At 36.9% G+C, this 17356-nt stretch overlaps 1 protein-coding gene across 2 annotated transcripts; it reads right to left on the bottom strand.

The window, feature by feature from the left end:
• Nucleotides 1-355: 355 nt before the first annotated feature.
• lrwd1 (leucine-rich repeats and WD repeat domain containing 1) lies at nucleotides 356-16433 on the bottom strand. 2 transcript variants are annotated; one of them, XM_052106667.1, is made up of 16 exons: nucleotides 16399-16433; nucleotides 15644-15725; nucleotides 15253-15487; nucleotides 14980-15099; nucleotides 13656-13799; nucleotides 13442-13531; nucleotides 11819-12313; nucleotides 11105-11225; nucleotides 9324-9430; nucleotides 6931-7138; nucleotides 6775-6847; nucleotides 3890-4030; nucleotides 3681-3784; nucleotides 2256-2414; nucleotides 1968-2077; nucleotides 356-1437 (listed from the first exon to the last, which is right to left on the bottom strand). In XM_052106667.1, exons 2-16 carry the CDS (start codon nucleotides 15721-15723, stop codon nucleotides 1288-1290), a joined length of 2337 nt encoding a protein of 778 aa, XP_051962627.1. In that variant the 5' UTR covers nucleotides 15724-15725; nucleotides 16399-16433; the 3' UTR covers nucleotides 356-1287. The 2 variants fall into 2 exon arrangements, with proteins under 2 accessions (XP_051962627.1, XP_051962618.1); XM_052106658.1 differs by having other exon boundaries at nucleotides 16335-16420.
• Between the last annotated feature and the right edge of the window lie 923 nt (nucleotides 16434-17356).

Here is a 17356-nt window from a genome sequence, read left to right as displayed (position 1 = left end):
CTGAGTTTGAATGCATTTGGCTAAGGTGTATGTAAACTTCTGACTTCCACGGCACCAAAGCACCATGATTTACCATCTGACAACATCACTGTACCATTGTACTGCCATAGTATTTATGGTTATGTTAAAGTTTTCCATCCTACATGAATAAACCTCATTGCAAAAAGCTGTAGTCCACAAATGAGGGGGCTACAGTCCCACCTAGGTTTGAATTATGTTAAACGCAGGTTGTATCAAACATGGTCTTAATGCAAATAACACCTAAGAACGGCAGCAAATTTCAAAATACATTAACTAATGTAGTAGTTATTCAAGTACATACATACAGGACACAAATGTTTGGTTTATTGTTTCTTTGACACTAACATTACAAGTCCTTTAAAACATAATACTGGTATATGACACCAGTTCATTCATTGAAGAAAAACACAGTAAGGCAGTTCTTATTTGTACCATATTTTTCCTCTTCTGATAATCTTTCCTCTCCAATTGATATATTTTCTTGGAAACAATGTTTAAAAATTTTTAAAACAAGCAATATAAAAAAAAAATAAATAAAAAAAGATTTTTTTTTTTTTAAGACTACACGGTTGCCTTACTAACGTTTGTAACAGTGTATCAGGAAAAAAATTACATGATGGATCAATTAGACAACAAATCTTTAAAATAGATGAAGTAATGGGACCAATTTTCATTTAAACTCCTTTAGTTTAAAAAGGAATAGTTCACCCAAAAATTTTAATTCTCACATCACTTCCTCACCCTTATGTCATCCAAGACATGTATGATATTCTTTCTTCTGCTGAACACAAACGAATAACGAAGATACAATGCAAGTGAATGGTGACCAAAACTTTGAAGCTCCGAAAAGCACATAAAGACAGCTTAAAAGTAATCCATATAACTCCAGTGGTTTAATCCATGTCTTAAGTGATCCAGTTGGTTTTGGGGAAGAACAGACCAAAATATAACACCTTTTTCCACTGTAAATCTTAACATCTGCCGTTTCCTTGGCATTCATGATTTGGTCACCATTAACTAGCATTGTATGGACCTAGAGAGCGCAGATATTCTCAGAAAAATCTTTGTTTGTGTTCAGCAGAAGAAAGAAAGTCATACACATCTGGGATGGCATGAGGATGAGTAAATGATGAGAGAGTTGTCATTTATGGGTGAACTATCGCTTTAAGACTTCGCTTTCCCCATAGAATTCTAAGCACTACTAATTCAACCCCTGATCTGCAGTGCACAGAGAAATATTGCTAGCAACTGGACATCTTTTGCTGCTCAAGGGCTCTCTCTCCTCCACACCACGGCCATGTTCTTGTCTGTAAGGGCAACCAAGTAACGAAGATCAGGATCCATGGCAACGCTGTTTATAGACGGCCCCTCTATTGCACCCATTCCAGCTCTGACCGGTGATGGCCACTTCAGCACCTGAAATAACATCATAACAGCAGAAAAGGATCATGAGATCCAGGAACTCTGTATTCAAACATGAAAAACAACCACTCCTCTATGGTCAACTCTGTCTCCTGTTGAAAGAAGATCTAAAAGGATTTAGTTGGTATCTATACAATAGATAACAGGATTATTCTAGTAAGAGATAATGCCAAATTATTGGCAGTAGGATTACCATCTATTTTGCATGACTGAAAACTGCTAAATAAACCAACACTGCCTACTTTGTTTTATTTGGAACCAAACAGATTTGCCATTCCAATCCAAAGCTTGCATTGTCAAGAGATGATGTTAATATATGGATTTACAGTAAAATTATAACATGTTTTCAACTGAGCTCAGCAGGTGAAATGCACAAATTGAATTGATCACTTAAACTGTATTTTCAGTGGCGCTTTTGGGTGCTTTGTCTCTCAATTGTGCATTTCTGTAACCTGTTAATAAAGATGCCAAAATGAATATGCAGGATTAGTGAAACAGGCCCTAGCCAACAATAGTCAATCTACCTCAGTGGCGGAGATTGTTTTTCCACTCTTGAAGTTTTCCATCATGGTGTCTGTGATATGGTACATCCACAGTCCTCCTTTCTCATCCCCACATGCAACATAACCATAACCTGCAAAAAAAAACATCAGTTTTGCCTTAAGCTTCCTTATGCATGTATCTCTGCAATCCATTAGATTTCTAGGATGTTTGACAGCGATGAATAATGAGAAATGTTCAGGCAGATTCTGCATCCTTTAAGTGACATGCAAATAATACACTGTGCTGCATGTCATACACAAGATGAATACCTGGGCAGGTGCCTAAAGACAAGTATGGGACATCAGTGCAGGACCACTGAAGCTCTGCTAGTACAACAGCTGGCACCACTTTCTTTTTGCCGTTCCATGATGCCCAAGTAGCACTCCAGCTCCAAAGGTAGATGGAGCCCTGCATGTGGCTCTTGGATGCTGGAAGGAAAATAAGAGAATTAAAAAGAGCCATAATAATGTGTAATTTTAAAATCAGATGGTTATTTTCATTGCAAGCCTCACAGATCTTGCAAATTTTAAAACCCTTGTTTTTGCACATAGGATGATTGACAAGTAAGCAGTACTTTGTTGTCCAAGATGGATTTGGATGGACATTAAATTTCCCAATATGTTACATAATATGAAATATTACAAATGAATATTTAATATGGCCACTTAAAAATCTATTTAAAATAGAAAATAAGCTTAGGCATTTACTAGGAACAATTTAAAGTGGAAAATGTAATGGTGCACTTAAGTATGTGTTTAAACATAAATTTGTGCACTGGCAAGGATTTTGATTCACTGAGAGTTGGAACACTTATGACTCAATCACAAGCAACACAATTACGAGGTCGCACTTTTAAAGTTGAGGTACGGGAACAATTGTGCGATTGAGACAGCCCTAAAAATGGCAGACTCCCTGATCAGTTCCATGACTACTGAACAAGGGAGCTGATTGATATGCACCAGGAGTGTGGAATGTTGGAGACTTCATGCACTCAGTGCTCGCAGCTTGCCGTACATATTGGAAGGGGCAGAGTTACCTGACCGTGATGCTGGTCTAGCAAAACAATTGTAAATAATGGAGAATGTTGCAACTAGCTAAACCACAATGTGTGAATTTGTATGTTGTTTGAGATACAAGTGTTGAACTGAGGTTGGCTAACGAGCTAAAACTAGCGGCAACACATTGCATGCGTTTTAAACTTTCATTTCCGTCAGCTGTTAAATGGCGAATGCTTCCATGTAGTGAAGTGCTCCATTTGGGATGATATACACTTTGAAAATTCATACACTACATGGCTGAGTGCAGTGTAAATTGTAAGGGCATCATTTGAGACAGCTTAAGGCTCTATTATATGGTATAGAAAAGCCTAGAAAAGCTGTTTTATTCTGGAAAAGGGTGGTCAAACCCTCATGGTGGCAGACATGTTGAGATCACATTACTTTATCTCGGTAGCCCTCCCAATTATTGACACTTTCACAGTTGCACAATAAATGTATCATGGGTGACAAATGCACCTGGGAATGGAATATTGCCATTCTACAACATGTATCCAATTAATATAATGAATTTGATAACCACTGTTTTATTAGCCGGTGAATCTCAAAAAGAAAAGATTGTGCACCTTTAAATGAAAACAAATAGAAGAATGCGTTATGTGGTAAACCAGTCCTACATTTTACTAACCATTTACTCACCGACTACATCATCCGAGAGGAAGCTCAGGCCATCAATAGTATGATAGGTGTTTTTCTTGTCCTTTTTCTTGTAAATAGGAAACACAATCTCCATCTCCTCATTCCTGAAAATCATAAACGAAGATTTCAAGAAAGCAACTTTTTTTCTTTCAAAACAGATTATCAGCAGAGCGTTTACAACAAAAGTTGTATTGAAGGAGAATCCAAACCTCTTCTGTGTATTTTTACTGAGCTGGATGTCAAAGCTGTAGAGCCCATCATCACAGGCTAAGAGGAGATGAGTGTCTGGAGAGGAGGGGATCATGGAGAGATGTAGAGGATTGGAGCAAGTTTCCAGTACTAGCAGCTTACTGAAATCAAAGGAACAAACTGGTCATGAAACAAACATTTTGTTTGGTTTTTTTAAACAAACATGTAAAGGTATATTTTAACAACAGCCAGATTGGTGCTGGAAAAGTACAATTGAAGTCAGCGGTTCACATACACCTTAGCCAAATACATTTAAACTTAGTTTTTCACAATTTCTGACATTTAATCATAGAAAACCTTTCCTGTCTTAGGTCAGTTTGGATCACTACTTTAATTTAAGAATGTGAAATGTCAGAATAATTGTAGAGAATAATTTATTTCAACTAATTTCTTTCATCACATTCCCAGTGGGTCAGAAGTTTACATACACTTTGTTAGTATTTGAAAGCATTGCCTTTAAATTGTTTAACTTGGGTCAAACGTTTCGGTGTCCTTCCACAAGCTTCTCACAATAAGTTGCTGGAATTTTGGCCCATTCCTCCAGACAGAACTGGTGTAACCGAGTCCGGTTTGTAGGCCTCCTTGCTCACACGCTTTTTCAGTTCTGCCCACAAATTTCCTATCAGATTGCGGTCAGGGCTTTGTGATGGCCACTCCAATACCTTGATTTTGTTGTCCTAAAGCCAATTTGACACAACTTTGGAGGTTTGCTTGGGATCATTGTCCATTTGGAAGACCCATTTGCGACCAAGCTTTAACTTCCTGGCTGATGTCATGAGATGTTGCTTCAATATATCCACATATTTTTCCTTGCTCAGGATGCCATCTATTTTGTGAAGTGCACCAGTCCCTCCTGCAGTAAAGAACCCCCACAACATGATGCTGTCACCCCCATGCTTCACAGTTGGGATGGTGTTCTTCAGCTTGCAAGCCTCACCCTTTTTCCTCCAAACTAACGATTGTCATTATGGCCAAAAAGTAAAATTTTTGTTTCATCAGACCAGAGGACATTTCTTCAAAAAGTAAGATCTTTATCCCCATGTGCACATGCAAACTGTAGTCTGGCTTTTTTATGGCAGTTTTGGAGCAGCAGCTCCCTTCCTTGCTGAGCAGTCTTTCAGGTCATGTCGATATAGGACTCGTTTTACTGTGGATATAGATACTTGTCTCAGTGATTCCCACAGGATTTTGTGAGACTATGGTGGGTGGACCTCCGATCCTGTAGGGGGGTTTGGGAGCATGCTCCCCATAAGACAATTTTGTACATTTTAAAGTTAAATACTTCCATCTGGTGCACTATGATAGCACACTTTAGTGCACCTTTTGTGTTGGCTCTTGTAAACAATTTTGTGCTCTTAAAGCTGCAGTAGGCAACTTTGAAATAAATTGAATTGTGAGAAACAGTGCCCCCAATTTTTCCCATATACATGATGCTCTTCACCACCAGCTGGGGTTTAATTGACAGCCATGGCCTGCCTCGCCAAAAGTGATTGGCTAAAGTTAGCTGGATTGACACTACCAAACCCCCAATTTTCACTCGGAGCTAGAGTCTGTGGTGCTAACTAATCTCTCTCAGGGCCTCATTTAACTTAGACACCATGTCTCTTCCTTATCTGGGGTTTGACATCTCTTAAAAAATATTTTTGTATATCATTTTGAAAAGCAGGGTAAAAACTAGGGATGTCAGTTTCAGCTTTTTATCTTTTAATGTTACCTCAGACTGCTAACGATAGCTAGCTAGTGAAGCCATAAGTAGTGTAACGATATGCCAATTAACCTAGTAACACTTACGTTAATTTACGTTAATCATCATGATAGTAACTTTGGCAGAAATATTATCTGTTTGTTCTTTTACAAATTGTGTGTGGAGTAGTGCATAAATGCAGTGGATAGATACATATAATGTTAGTTAATGTTAATTACCTCAAAGATTACCTCCTCAACCAAATAACATTAAACAGATCCAGAAATACTCCATATTCACACACTCCATCAGTGTGTGAGCTTACAGCAGCGGGTGAGGAGCTGACTGGCACACGAGAGAGTGCGCAAAACACAACCTTTTATTTTATGTTATTAAGAGACTGAGAAGTGCAAAAATATTTTAGATGAGAAGTGTAAAAATGTTTTCTGTTCATTATGAGACTGTTGCGGGACAAATGAGACTGTGCGGGCCACCAGAGTCTAATCAGTTAATGTTTCCTCCAGGACCTTCACAAGGTCCTTTGCTGTTGTTCTGGGATTGATTTGCAGATTTCACACCAAACTACGTTCATCTCCATGAGACAGAATGCTTCTCCTTCCTGAGTGGTATGATGGTTGCATGGTCCCATAGTGTTTGTACTTGCGTACTATTGTTTGTACAGATGAACATGATGCCTTCAGGCATTTGAAAGTTGCTCCCAAGGATGAACCAAACTTATGGAGGTTCCACAATTTTTTTTTTCTGAGGTCTTGGCTTTCTTTTGAGTTTCCCTTGATGTCAAGCAAAGAGGCACTGAGTTTGAAGGTAGGCCTTAAAATACATCCCAAGGTACACGTCCTATCAGAAGCTAATTGTCTAATTTTCTAAAGGCTTGACATAATTTTCTGGAATTTTCCGAGCTGCTTAAAGGCACAGTTAACTTAGTGTATGTAAACTTCTGACCAATTGGAATTGAACATTGAACAATCTGTCTGTAAACAATTGTTGGAAAAATTACTCAAACATGCACAAAGTAGATGTCCTAAACAACCAAATCTATAGTTTGCTAATATGAAATCTGTGGAGTGGTTAAAACATGAGTTTATGACTTCAACCCAAGTGAACGTAGACTGTATATCCACAGAAAATAACTGATCTAACCTCATTTTGAAGTTGTAGTCACGGTCCAATCCACCAATGTCCCACAAAATGATCTTATTTTCATATGTCCCAGCTACATATATAAACAAATGTTATTTTTACATATATAACTCAAATAAGTTTTCATTCTAGTCATTGATCAAATCTTTCACTTACTGAAGAGAAAGCTTGTGTTCCGGGGACTGAAGCGCACAATGGAAATGGCACGGCGACTGGCGCGAAATTCTCCGAATGCCAGATTGACTCTGGGATGAATTAACTTTACCAGGCCCCTCTTACCCCCAGCAGCCAGGATATTACAGGGACGGGCAGAGCCACCAGTCCGGGACATTAGCACTATGGACCATGCCAGCGAGAAGAATTCCTACAAGAACAATATAAAGAGTTACATGCAAAGACCTTTTATAGGCTTTTACATATGTGCAAAACAAGTAATTTAGTGTACTGCATACTGTGCAGTATACACAGTAGAGTGCCTACTATTTTATTTTATGTGAAACAGTACACACTCATGCAAAAAACATTTAATCTGTGGACTGGTACATTATTGTCATATGGCCTAATCACGTGATAATTCTTAAATTCTGCGAGTGCCATCCAGTTAGTGTTGTGGAGTTAATAACTAACAGTAGCAACATCACTAGTTTAACTAAATTTTTCAGTAGTTCTGCTATTTTCACAATAGTGTAGCTTTTCCAGCAATGGTGCTGCTGAGGCAGTAATCAACCGCTCTCACCTAAACAGTCCTCTCTCTCTTTCTCTCATACGTACATCTGAAAAATCCAACTAATGTAAGAGAATCAGTTCTTTGTACAGTTTATGTAAAAGTACTAGTTAAAATAAGTGATTCACTTTTATTAAGTGTTGGAAACGGCAATTCATTTTAGTAAGCCTGTTCATTCGAATGCTTCATATAAACAGTGCTGGCCGGATTGCTTGTAGATACTGATTACAAATTATGTGTCAAAAATGCAGTCAGTAATGTAATCCCGTAGATTACATTTTTGGGGTAATCTAATACAATTATTTTTGGATTTTTTTCAACCTAATTCTATTTTATGTCAAATGCATTTGAGTAAGTTAATACTGTTAACATAAAAGTACAAAGAGGAAGAATATGTATTCATTCTGTATAACTAAAAAAGAGCCTAAAAAAACAGCTTTGTATTATTTTTTTATAAGTGCATTAAATATTAAATTAATGAAATAAACCTTAAATCTATCAGCAATGACTGTGCATGGCCAATGTTTATTATTCAAAACACTGAGAAATTAAGTTAATTTTAAGTAATACTACTTATTAATAGTCCTTTACCTATTCCTTAGCTGAGGTGCATATCTTACTGTTGTAATGTAAAAGGAGCACATGTTCAAAATGTTCATCTGTGAGACTATTGCATTTAGGGGTAAGAATATGATGATATTGATATGAAAATAATCAATAAATTATTAACAATTTAAAGCGGTTGCCTTGTTAATATGTATAGTCCAAATAAGAGTATTTTAAAGATGTCATTTAATCCAATTACAAGTACTTGATTTTTGTAATCTGATTATGTAATCCAGATTACATGTAAACCGTTACTACCCAGCACTGCTTATAAATTAACTAGTTCACATTAATGATTCCCCGATTCACTTGTGCCCCCTGTGCTGCCTTAAAGGAATATTCTGGGTTCAATACAAGTTAAGATCAAAAATGTATTTAGACTTGACCCTTTTCTTTAAAAAAACAAAAATCGGGGTTACAGTGGGGCACTTACAATGGAAGTAAATGGGAGCCAGTCTGTAAACACACTATTTCAAAAGTATGGCCAAAAGACATTCGTGTTAACACTATTTTAGTGCGATAAAATCCCTAACAAACCTTTTGTGTAAAGTTATAGCCAATTTTACAATTTTGTTGCCATAACAATATAAAACGACTGTGCCAATGACGATTTAAACAACATTAAAGCTCAAATAATACACACATTTTTACTGAATAATTAATAAGTCCTGTTATAAAATTAGAAGCTTCACATTTCTGCCTTAAAACCCTCTAAAATTGGCCGCATTCACTGTCATTGTAAGTGCCTTGCTGTAACCCAGTCTTTTGCTCTTTTTTTTTTTTTAAGAAAAAAAGGGGACGAGTTGAATTTTTTTTTTGTGGTAACCAACATTATGCCACAAATGCTGTCTTTTTTTAAACCTGGAATATTCCTTTAATATACATCTAAAATTTTCAATTTAATGTTATCCCCCTTAATATTATCGTATTGTTATACATTTAAAAATATATTCTTCATTAAAAAGCTTCAATGTAGTTGGCAACTTTTTATAAGTAACTTGTAGTATAGCTAACCACTTTTTTTTTACTCGAAGATCGTTAATATTTCATGCATACTGAAAATTTGCACAGTGCACTGGAAGTATACAGAGAGAATGGATGTAGTGTATGCTTTTCAAGTATAGCCATATAGTGTATTCTTCTGCAATGCATACATTTGACTGATGGATTATACACCACCTGGTGGTAAGAGTATTGCACAGAATTCAGAGCTCCTCACCTCACCAGGAACCTTGTATTTCTTCAGCACATGTCCTGACTCACAGTCAATCAGACACAAAGTTTCCCCTCCACATGTGGCAACTGTCCGAGACCCAGTACTCAAATCTAACGAAATATAAACAATGCCAGATACACACAGTTGAAATTTATACATGAAGAATACACCTTAGCCAAATACATTTAAACTCATGTATTTTTCACAATTCCTGACATTTAATTGTAGAAAACTTTCCCCATCTTAGGTCAGTTGGGATCACTACTTTATTTTAAGAATGTGAAATGTCAGAATAATAGTAGAGACAATTATTTATTTCATCTTTTATTTCTTTCATCACATTCCCAGTGGGTCAGAAGTTTACATACACTTACATAGTATTTGGTAGCATTACATTTAAATTGTGTAATTTGGGTCAAATGTTTGGTAAGCCTTCCACAAGCTTCTCACAATAAATTGCTGGAATTTTGGCCCATTCCTCCAGACAGAACTGGTGTAACTGAATAAGGTCTGAATCCTTGCTCGCACATGCTCAAACGGATTGGGGTCAGGGCTTTGTGATGGCCACTCAAATACCTTGATTTTGTTGTCCTTAAGCCATTTTGCCACAACTTTGGAGGTATGGGTCTTCCAAATGGACAATGACCCCCATTGTCCATTTGGAAGACCCATTTGTGACTGAGCTTTAACTTCCTGGCTGATGTCTTGAGATGTTGTTTCGATATATCCACATACTTTTCCTTGCTCATGATGGCATCTATTTTGTGAAGTGCACCAGTCCCTCCTGCAGCAAAACACCCCCACAACATGATGCTGCCACCCCCATGCTTCACGGTTGGGATGGTGTTCTTTGGCTTGCAAGCCTCACCCTTTTTCCTCCAATCATAACAATGGTCATTATGGCCAAACGGTTCAAATTTTGTTTCATCAGACCGGAGGACATTTCTCCAAAAAGTACGATATTTGTCCCCATGTGCCCTTGCAAACTGTTGCTGGCTTTTTCATGGCAGTTTTGGAGCAGTGGCTTCTTCCTTGCTGAGCAGCCTTTCAGGTTATGTTGATATAGGACTCGTTTTACTGTGGATATAGATACTTGTCTACCCGTTTCCTCCAGCATCTTCACAAGGTCCTTTGCTGTTGTTCTGGGATTGATTTGCACTTTTTGCACCAAACTACATTCATCTCTATGAGACAAAATGCGTCTCCTTCCTGAGCGGTATGATGGCTACGTGGTCCAATAGTGTTTATACTTACGTTCATCTGTACATACAATAGTATGCACAGATGAACGTGATACCTTCAGGCATTTGGAAATTGCTCCCAAGGCTGAACAAGACTTGTGGAGGTCTACAATAGTTTTTCTGAGGTCTTGGCTGATTTCTTTTGATTTTACCTTGATGTAAGTAAAGAGGCACTGAGTTTGAAGGTAGGCCTTAAAATACATCCACAGGAACACCTCTAAATCAGTACACATATCAGAAGCTAATTGGCTAATTTTCTAAAGGCTAGACATAATTTTCTGGAATTTTCCAAGCTGCTTAAAGGCACAGTTAAGTGTATATAAACTTCTGTCCCACTGGAATTGTGATATAGTCATTTAAAAGTGAAACAATCTGTCTGTAAACTATTGTTGGAAAAATTATTTGTAGATGTCCTAAACGACTTGCCAAAAATATAGATTGCTAATATGAAATCTTTTTTATTGTAAACTTAAATTGTACTCTCAAATATACATGCAAGTATACCACTGATTTCATTTAATTTCATCACTTGATAGTGCTCACCACCACTGCAGTCTTGGGGGGGTTCAAAAGCGCAGGCCCAAAGCTGAGTGCTGAAATCCTTTGGACTGTCAAGTCGACTATGGCACTGGAGGACATGCAAAGGCTGCAGACTCACCGGATCCTATAACCGAAGGGGAGAGAGACGGACATTAACACTGCATTAATGACTGAGTGTTAAGCAACTGACAGTAAACAATACAAATGCATTTGAAGCAACAACAGGAATCCACAACTCAAGGCTTATTCTGGAACAATACATATGCAAATACAATAATCAGGCACAATAAGGAAATACCGGAGGCAAACATTGTTAAAGCCATCGTCAGAATGGCCCTGTTAACACCTGAATTTAACATATGTCTTGGGTGATTAAATGTAGGTGTAAACAGGGTTCAAAAAGGCATTTGTGATTCAATCACTGAAACCACTTTCGGAGGTTATCAGAAAAGAATGTGACCACATTGCATTTTAGTTTAAACAGCAAATTGTTCTCATGCATACTGACAACAAATGACTATATACACTCCCCTCTCAATCATCTACTGCGCAAAAACAAGGGTTTTAAACATACCCTTGTTTATAAGTTACGCAAGTTGCACATGGCTTTAAAATAAAATGGCAATCTATCCCACCTGACCAGTTAATGTTAGTAAAAGGGGTAAACATTAGGGCCAATTTTTATCAAAGGTCAGAAAATAAACAGTTTTTTTGTACCTGAGGAACTTGGGGTTTGGCGTTGAGAGTTTTCCGAGGTGTGCTGTTTTCAGTTTTGGCAGCAGTGTTTTTGCCCTGTTGAGCTGTAGGCTGATCTTTAGGGGTTTTCTTTGGGCTTTCGCATTTAGCTAGTCTTGACTTGGGGTTGGAGATGACTGTGCTCTTAGCCACCTTTCTAGGGCTTCCAGTTTTGCTAGCATCTTTTTGAGACACATTTTCCAGACGGCATGTTTTTCTCGGACTACCCTCTGGAGTTGCCACGTTAGTCATTCTGGCATGCTTTCTGGAACTGGGCAATATAGGATCAGTTTTCTGTGGAGTACCGAGTACACGAGTGGATTTTCTCGGACTGCCTTCAATGGAGGTTGCACTTGCCAAGCGGCTTGACTTTCGTGGACTGGCCTCTGCACTGACCTCACTGTTGTTTCTGGTTCTCTTCTGAAGGCTTGTGGTACCGTTAGCACCAAGGTCACATGTTTTTCTCTCAACAGGAGTCTATATAGTGTAAAAAGGCACAACTTCAGCAATGTGTATTACTCCAAACTATTCCATTTTAAATTAAAGCAAAACCTTTTCACAAACCTAAAAGGTGAAGTGTGCAATATCTGAGCCACAAGTGTCACCCAAAAAAATATTATTCATTTCAAACAAAACAGGTAGTCCTGCCCCAACTTAAACCATTGGTTGTGCCAATCTTGCTATGCGATGTAATCACTTGCACACAAGCACTAGCGAGAGAGAATAGTATGCATTTTATTTTGTTAAAGTCATTTGATACATTGAAGTCCCTCGAACCTGCATGCCAAATATTCCTCTTGCATCAATCCTTCCTCTTAATTGTGCATTCTGTTTTATGTAGTTATGAACTGAATGGGAAGCCAAACACTATTAAAGTGTGATGAAACTGCGCTAGACATCATAAGAGCTCAGCGCGGAAAAATTATTCACACAACCGATGTTCATCGCAAGTTGCTCATAGTGCAATGCATTGATGCAGTAGAGGGTTTTGCAAGTAAATGCACCTCGAGGTTACTTAAAATAAAATTTTTGGAGGGTTTAAAGGTCGAAATTTGAAGCCCATAATTTTATAAATGCACTTAAAACTCATTATTTGATTTGATTTAAATATGACATTAAAAGTCATATTTAAAGTCATTTTGTTAACAAACCCTACATTGTCACGGTCTTGTAAAATTGGCTATAACATTCCACAGAAAAGTTAGAAAGGGATTTTATCACACTGAAATCATGTTAACACACATTTTGTTTGTCTTGTGGCTATACTTTTGAAACCACGAGTATTTTAATGTTTACAGATCGACCCCATTTACTTCCATTATAAGTGCCTCACTATGACCAAGATTTTATTTTTTTTAAAGAAAAGGAGGAGTCAAATTTTTGTGGAAATCAACATTATGCCACATATGCTGTCGATTGAGCTTAACTTGTAGTGAACCCAGAATATTCCTTTAATATGGGCCAGGCATAAAACAAGACATCTATGCTATACCAATCAACCCATGAATGGCTTACTTTTAGCCTCTCTGCATATATAGCTGGGATAAGAGAAATTACTTAATGAAAATAATTGCACACGCCACATTTAAAAACTGAAGAAATTACCTCATTCTCTGTTACTGCAGTGGTGTCTGTGGTACTGCCTTCTTCATTGCCCGTCAGTGACTTTAAATATTCTTTTGCGATCATTTCAACCTAGAAAAAAGGAATTTAAATTAGATGAAATGCACCAACACTGAAACCATGACAACATAGACATCATACAAATGCAGTATGTAACAGGAATCAGTGAACACAATATTAAAACTAGACAACCTACCCTCCACTTTGTGTAATCACTCAAAGAACTGGGACCGTATTTGATTTGGGCGCAGGCAGACTTAAAGCTCTTCTCAACAGCAGCCAGACTTTGTGCCGTAACCGGATTAGGGAGACTGAAGCTCCGTTCCCATACACCAATCACCTGCAGGTTACAAAAATAAATGAATTATAATCAATACAAATGTGTCTAATTGAAATCACTTGACTTGTGTAGTTTCCTATTGAAATAGCATATGGAGTCAGGTCATAACAACATTGCCTGTTTTTATATAGCCAATAGTTTTCGGTTTATGTCACTGGCGTGTACCTTGCGGTTACTTTGCTATTACTAATCAGAAATAGAGAGCATTTATTCAACAAACATTATGGTCTCATTTTTTTCTGGAAGAGAAAAACTGAAATTAGCGGTAGACTGATATTGGATTTAGCCAATTCCTATAACTAAGGTGGTGGGAAAGGCAGATATTAATCTTAGTCTTTCCTTCCTATAACAGGCACAAACATAGAGGCTACAAGAGTGCAAAATGAATAGATTTAAAAAAAAAATCACAAATGTGGTTTATTTTTCAACCAAACTCCCAATAATAGTCTTAAGAAATTGAGATTTGGTGCATAACATGGACATTTTAACTTTAATCAAACCTGAAACACTGCAGACTCTTATTTTGAAATGATGAATTTTCATTAGAATGCTCTTTATTTAAATATTAACTAACCTAAACTTTAAGTTTCAAAAAGCAGCCTTATTAGTAATTAAATAGTAATTAGCATTTAAATACTGATTAATTAGTACAACCGATATATCGGCCTCCAAATGAAATGAAAATTCTCTCATAATTTACTCGCCCTCATGCAAGACAGATGTGCATGACTTACTTTCTTCTGCAGAACACAAATGAAGATTTTTAGGAGAAAGTATGGATAAGTTCTAGTATGATTGTCTGTGTTTTCTGGAGCTTTAAATTCTGGTCACCATTCACTTGTAGTGTATGGATCTACAGAGCTGAGAATCTTCATTTGTGCTCTGCTGAAGAAAGCAAGTAATACACATCCCAGGATGACACGAGAGTGAGTAAATGATGAGAGAATATTCATTTTTGGGAAACTATTCTTTTAAAGAGCACACTTACATTTAGATGACATTAACAACAAAAAAAAAAAAAAAAAAAAATTCATGAGGGTCTTTACAAATATGCTGAAAACAACCAGCATCTTATAAATCTAAATCTTACAAACGTATCACATAGATAAACTGTTTGCATTATGACAATAATAAAAACCAAAAACAGTTAAAGTGATGAGTGAAGAAAATCAGTTCTTACCCTCTTCCTGAGGATCTCAGTGCTGCCATTGCGGATGTGATGGGCTTTAAAGCTGATATCTTTCCCATTAAACATCCTCAACTTGGGTAACAGGAAGATCGCTTTGTGTTCATCATTGACCTAAAAATACATACAACAATTCACAGACAGCTTTAGTCCTACAACATCTATAAACACCATTCTCTGGATAAAAAGCTATTAATCTTATTAGGACATGCAACATCCAATTTTTAGGTGTATTAAAATGTGCATTTGAATTCTGTTATTAATTACTGTGAGGTAGAGGTTGTCCTCCAATCGCAGTTCCTCTAAGTTGCTCAGGGCTTCCAGTGACACCACATCCTCCATATCATTGTTGGAACAGTCAAGGGTCTTCAGGCAGGGAAGACGAAGGCCTCTGGGAAACTCCTGCAGCATGTTCCCTGACAAATTCAACCCCTCCAGATTGTGTAGTTTAGATAGCAGAGGCACCGGCATATCCTCTCCCTTTAGACCCATGCATGAGAGACTGTATACAATAATTTAATATAGTTTAGACAGATTTTTTATTTAAGGGCTTAATAGTAGCCTTGTTTTAAATTGAAATTAAATATAGCACAACACAGTGTACCTAAATAAACTAAAATCCATACGAAATACATTTCTTATTGACATGAACACTTACTTGAGGGTCTTTATCTGCTCCAGTTTGTTTGTCTTTGTAGAACATTTCTCTAGCAGTATCGTCTCTGTTATCTTATCCATGGCTGCACAGAGTGAACGTGTTAGTTTAGTGTTTTTCCAGACCTTATAAAGGTGTGCTGCAGTGATCAGAGGTTTCGAAGACTTTGAAAAACTCTTGCTATTGGGTATGTAAGTGTGAGACACATTGCGCATAGTATTGTTATGCAAAGGTTCAGGAGAAGAGGTCTGCTCGCACCCTGGGTTGGTTCTGAATACAGAGCAACTGTAACATCGTGTTTCCCGCAAACAAAGAAAAATGGAAACTAAACATTAGGCTTTCTAAACCAATGTTAAAAGATAAACAAATGAACAAATCAGTTAAATTATGAACGTCTAAACTCACTTAGTACTTACCTTAATGTAGATTCATGAACGTGAATTAAGTGTAATAAAGGTTTTAATAAACGTGATTAAAATTGCACTACCTACTCATTTTATAACGCAAGATTGCGCAATAAAGAAGGCGATTATGTTTATGTGTTGTATTAACGTCTTTATTAATGTGATGAAAACAATCTAGAGCCACATGAATGTTTACACAATTGCGTTTAGTTACATTGAATGATATACACATTGTTAGAGACGTTGGCAAAAACCCAAACAACTTTACTGAGATCAAGCAATTTACACACCTTTCTTCTGACGAGCATACGAGGACGTAGATATTTAAAAATAATATACAGCAGTCGCACTCACGTGTGAAGTCAGAACACTTTCCCGGGAAAATACAAATGAACTTTGACCGACGTTGACGTATAGAGCGCAACAGTGCCCGCCCACTTATTTCAGCCGTCTAGCTGAGCGGTTGACTCAATTCGATTTCCTGTGAAACAAAAGGCAATCAAAACTGTTAAAATGTGTAACTTCTTTAATATATAGTATTAAGGTCCCTCTAGTGTATAAATATTGTATTACATTTAAAGCGTTGAAAGTATTTGTAACGTATTTAATACAAATAATTAAATAAATAAAAACAATCACCTGGGTTCCAGAAGTATTTTTCTCATTTTATTTATTTATTTGTTGGTTGCATTGGCTTTTCATAAAATCCTCCATAAATGAGTTGTAAGCCATGAACCTAAGCAACCAGCATCGAGTTGAGTCTCAACATTACACGCTTTGTTGACACAAAAAAGTATAAAAAAAAAAAAAAAAAAGGTGCAAGCAATGTTGGGAAAAAATAGTTAAGCTAAGCTAAAAGCGACACTTCTTAGAAAGTAGAAAGTTACACTACAAGCTGTACACACCAAAAAGTGCATTGCAACATTTAAACTAAATTTTTTTCAACCACAGATGCACAGAGCATACTGTCACAGACAAAACACCTAAAAGACTTATTCACATGATGTTTATCAAAGCCTTGGTACAGTATATTACAGTTTAGTGCAATACTGTATACAAGTAGGCACAATACCTATGTGCACATAAAAAATAAAAAAAAATACGTAAATTCATATTTAGATATGCTACTTAGGCCAAGTTCCTTGTGTGTGTGTGTGTATTTGAGCACATCTTGATAATAACAATATGATTTCTGATGGTATCAGATGGTAATACCATGGTAATTTGATATAGGATTACCACATTCATATACTATTTTATTTACATGGTTTGTCCAAGTAATGGTATGTGTTTTCGTGTAGGCTAATACGTG

The sequence above is a fragment of the Xyrauchen texanus genome, chromosome 3 (genome assembly GCF_025860055.1).
Source record: "Xyrauchen texanus isolate HMW12.3.18 chromosome 3, RBS_HiC_50CHRs, whole genome shotgun sequence".
Lineage (NCBI taxonomy): Eukaryota > Metazoa > Chordata > Actinopteri > Cypriniformes > Catostomidae > Xyrauchen > Xyrauchen texanus.
The sequence above is the reverse complement of the archived record's forward strand: the minus strand, read 5'-3'. Positions and strand labels throughout refer to the sequence as shown.

What these genes read in the sequence shown, in the direction of transcription:
- lrwd1 (XM_052106667.1), bottom strand. Translation starts at nt 15,723, where the DNA reads ATGGATAAGATAACAGAGACGATACTGCTAGAGAAATGTTCTACAAAG. An exon ending in CTGCAGTAACAGAGAATGAG is followed by an intron (nt 12,314 to 13,441) that starts GTAATTTCTTCA and finishes TACACTATATAG; the next exon opens with ACTCCTGTTGAGAGAAAAAC. An exon ending in CCTCTCGGATGATGTAGTCG is followed by an intron (nt 2,415 to 3,680) that starts GTGAGTAAATGG and finishes TTTTCCTTCCAG; the next exon opens with CATCCAAGAGCCACATGCAG.